This window comes from Limulus polyphemus, unplaced genomic scaffold, assembly GCF_000517525.1.
Source record: "Limulus polyphemus unplaced genomic scaffold, Limulus_polyphemus-2.1.2 Scaffold1817, whole genome shotgun sequence".
In the NCBI taxonomy this organism is placed as follows: Eukaryota; Metazoa; Arthropoda; class Merostomata; order Xiphosura; family Limulidae; genus Limulus; species Limulus polyphemus.
In genome coordinates this window covers 142,602-146,896 of record NW_013667427.1, presented here as the reverse complement: position 1 = coordinate 146,896, position 4,295 = coordinate 142,602, and the positions used below count along the sequence as shown (strand labels likewise).

At 32.4% G+C, this 4,295-nt stretch overlaps 1 protein-coding gene across 1 annotated transcript in view; it reads left to right on the top strand.

The window, feature by feature from the left end:
• The window catches only part of LOC106465047 (histone-lysine N-methyltransferase SETD1-like), a 28,457-nt gene that overhangs the window by 9,029 nt on the left and 15,133 nt on the right, over positions 1-4,295 (top strand). Inside the window, 2 exon segments of the mRNA XM_022392858.1 lie at positions 786-983; positions 2,245-2,311. Coding sequence (XP_022248566.1) covers positions 786-983; positions 2,245-2,311 — 265 coding nt within the window.

Here is a 4,295-nt window from a genome sequence, read left to right as displayed (position 1 = left end):
AAGTAAGTGTATATAAGGTAGCATTTCCAAAAATGAAAAGAGGTGGGCAGGGTGCCACTGTATTTGATTTATTACATGGGTAATATCTTATCAAATAAAATATCTTATTTTATATTCTAGCTTGTCAATATCTGTAATTTGAGTTTCTAATTCGTATGAAACTATAGACTTAGTATTTTGACTTCACAAACATCTAGTGCTGCATTCAACATACCACGTGACACACAAAAATCGATGTTTATCTGTTTTTTAATATTTACGTTTAAATTAAGAAATTGAGTAATATATAGTACAAAAATTTGAATTATAATCTACAGTTTGATAACATACTTATTGACATAAATTCAAGAAATAGTAGTTCAATAAAATTTTGAGTCAACAAACGAGATGACATGGCCTTTCACCCTTGACCCGTCTCGAAAGGCTTGAATCTATGTAGTTATTACAACATTTTATTAATTTATTTTTTTAGTTTCCAATTCAGCACTTAAGTGTAAAGAAATTAGTGAAGTATAATCAAGTACTTTTCTCTCTCTCACACACTATTACCTGATTTGATTATGTTGAAGTCTGCAAACATTAGTGATCAAATGACTGTAGGATTAAGTAAAGTAGACAGTACGAAACAGGTTTAATTCAAATGTATTTTTCACATTCTTACTTATAATGATTAATACATGTTTTTGTTACATTAATTTATAAAGAGTGAGATTTACATTTTATATTATTTTGTTTATTATAATTAAACTGTCAATGTTATATAAAAATTTGAAATATTTTTTAAGTCCACAAAGCTCGAAGGAAATGGTATTAGCTTGAATCTTGAGAAGACTGATGTAGAAGAAAAACCTAAACCAGAAATATCCACCTGGTCAACATTGTTTGATTCTTCTGGGAATGAAAGTGGTTTTGGTTTTGGGCTAGACAGTATGGGCTTAGGCCGAAGTCTACGGGCTGCAATACCGAAGATGCCTTCTTTCAAGGTAATAATTGTATGATCTACCTGACATCTGTACTGATGCTCGAAAAGTATTTTAAGATAATAAAGAAAAGATGTTGATATTAAAAGTGGATTAAGTTGTATTTATAGTGTTTCGGTAAGGAAAACTTACTCCTTTGGAGAGTGTTACGTTATTGTGATGAAAATAGTGCAGGTCGTAAGCTTTTTCCTCCATCACCTACCTTGATTGATGTTATAAGGCTGGGTTTCCTTGTATCTGTCCATCCTGTTCTTCAAAATGCTTCGTAAACAGCCAAAAGCTTTTGTAATTTTTATCAAATTCGAACCAGCATCATGTAAAGATTCGACTATCAGAGGACGTTAATTGTCTCTGTTTTACGTGTTATTGGCAACATTAGTTGTATTGGACAGTTTTATTACAATAATAATAAAAAAAAAATTCATCCCTTATATACCTGCATGAAAAAATGAGATTGTGAAAATATGGAAGTGGTGACTAGTACAGAAGCTAAATCAGATCGTGCCTAATGGTGTTTTACTGCTTTGTGTATAGATTAAACATCTTGAAAAATCTACTGTGGCCATGTATTGCTTTTTGTCTTAAAATTATAAATTCATTGTGTACCATCTTAAAGTCACGGTTAAGTGAGAAAATCGGTAATTTGCATATTTTGATGGCTTTTTCCAACATTTTAAGCTACAAACCAAATCTAAAAGAGCAGCAGGTCATTAGTAACACAATACGTTCTTTGTTTAGGGTCATTCAGTGAATTAGTTTATAATGTAAAAGTGTAAATGTTTGTAGCACCACTAAACATCGGTCATTGTTCGTACTATGCTACAAAAAGAAATATACTTGTACAGTAGTTTGTTTCAAAAACTGTGGTACTGATTTTAATGATAACTTTGGAGTTTGAGGCTCGTTTGATGAAAAGACTGTAGATTGTATATGTAAAGTGTAGCAGCACCGAGTGTTGGAGACATTTTGTGTAAATAAGAATTTACTTAAATAGTAGTTTGTTGTAGAAGATGTAGTATTTAAACAGCAAGTTCTCTGTGGGCTAAAGTCTAATTTTCACATTATGATTACTGAAATTCATTTTTGTGTTTTGTGTAATAGTTTTTGCACTTGAGCAAAAGTAAAGAAATTAAAGTCAATTCAGTTAACTTGGATATATTTTCACGGATATTTGTTACTGGTTATTTTCAGTAGATAAACATTCCCTACCTTCTGTGCAAGTTTGTAACACGATGTTTTATGTTGACCTCACTCTTTCTTCCAGAGGAAACGAAAACTTCCGTCACCTCCGCCGTTAGATGATGAAGACAGCAAAAAGCCGGATGAATCAGGTCGGGCTCTAGTTTTTATAATTCTTTTTGTTTATTAGTCTTCACATTAAAAAAAAATTATAAATTTTTCATGATCATTTGCCCCCCCCCCCCCCAGTAGCGCAAATGGTATGTCTGCGGACTTACAACGCTATAAACCGAGTTTCGATACGACTGTGGTGGGCAGAGCACAGATGGCCCATTGTGTAGCTTTGTGTGTAACTACAAACAAACGTCATGATCATTTTTTATTTGGCTAAATAGATCAAGTGAAGTTTTACCACTTTTGTCATCAGAACAAAATCAAATGTTTCAATCCAAAAACTTCTGTTCATGATGTTGTTTTTAAGAAGAAGACAAAATTCCAGACCAAGTGCAGATGACAGATGTAGAATTTGCTAATGGGAGAATGATGATGTGAAACAGATTTTCTGTAATAGGTAACCATGATCAAATTTTAGCTCAAAACTCGCTGTAATAGGTAACCATGATCAAATTTTAGCCCAAAACTCGCTGTAATAGATAACCATGATCAAATTTTAGCCCAAAACTCGCTGTAATAGATAACCATAATCATGTTTTTAGCCCAAAACTTGCTGTAATAGGTAACCACGATCACATTTTAGCCCAAAACTTGCTGTAATAGGTAACCACGATCACATTTTAGCCCAAAACTTGCTGTAATAGGTAACCACGATCACATTTTAGCCCAAAATTTGCTGTAATAGGTAACCATGATCACATTTTAGCCCAAAACCTGCTAAACAAATGAAAACATAAAATCTAATTTAACCCTTTGACTATGGCTGGGAAATGTACATCGCAGCCGTAGTGAATGGACTAAGCAAACTGTTTGAGTTGTGGCCAGGCCTTGCTGAACTCGATGATATAAAACATCCTCTCAAGTAGCATGAAATGATTGAAATTTCTTTAGTTTACTTGACCAAATATTGATCATATTCAAACTTTTCAACACCCCTACCACCACATACACAAAAAAAAACAAGAGAGAGAGAGAGAAAGTGATTGACAATTCTTGATCTCTGCTTTTGTTATTCCACTTTTGGACCACTAGTAGAGCTTTAATATATATTGTTTTAATGGTAGCATATTTTTTGCTTTGGAGTTTTAACACTTTCGGTAGAGTTGAACACGTCGGCTATAGCTGTCAAGGAAAGCAAAAACTCGCGAAGGAATACTTTTCAAAGTTATTTTTTTACTAATATGCCTCAGTTGGTCAAATCAATTCAGTAATATACATAAAATTAAAATGTACATTTGTCATGATTGTTAAAGAATGTTTTTCAAAAGGAAGTTTCTGGAACATGCTTTACAATCACAAACAATAGAAGGTTTATAATTTTTGTATTATAAGTAAATAAATGTAAATTATTGTGCTCGGACTTTGACAGGGGACTTCGGAAGACCTCTATATAAGTATCACAAAAATAAGCAGTCTAAGAAAGAACTTGATCCTTGAAAGCTGGTTTACATTTTGTGAATCAGACAACTCTATAAGACCTCTATATAAGTATCACAAAAATAAGCAGTCTAAGAAAGAACTTGATCCTTGAAAGCTGGTTTACATTTTGTGAATCAGACAACTCTATAAGACCTCTATATAAGTATCACAAAAATAAGCAGTCTAAGAAAGAACTTGATCCTTGAAAGCTGGTTTACATTTTGTGAATCAGACAACTCTATTTTTAAAATACTCGTGCAATCCTTTCTTTTTTTTTCTGTGTATTTACGTTTACCGAGATAATAAAACGTTCATGTTGACATGAATAGACTTTATTTATTTGTTTTGACTAGTTATTCTTGCAATGTAAGGATTAATGCTAAGGTATCCATTGATGGATCAGTGGTAAGTTGATGGACTTATAACTGTTAAATCTGACGTGTGATTTCATGTAGTGGACAGCTTAGGTAATCCATTGGATAGCTTATGCTAAAAGAATATATGTATGTATGTGTGTATATATATATATATATATATATATAC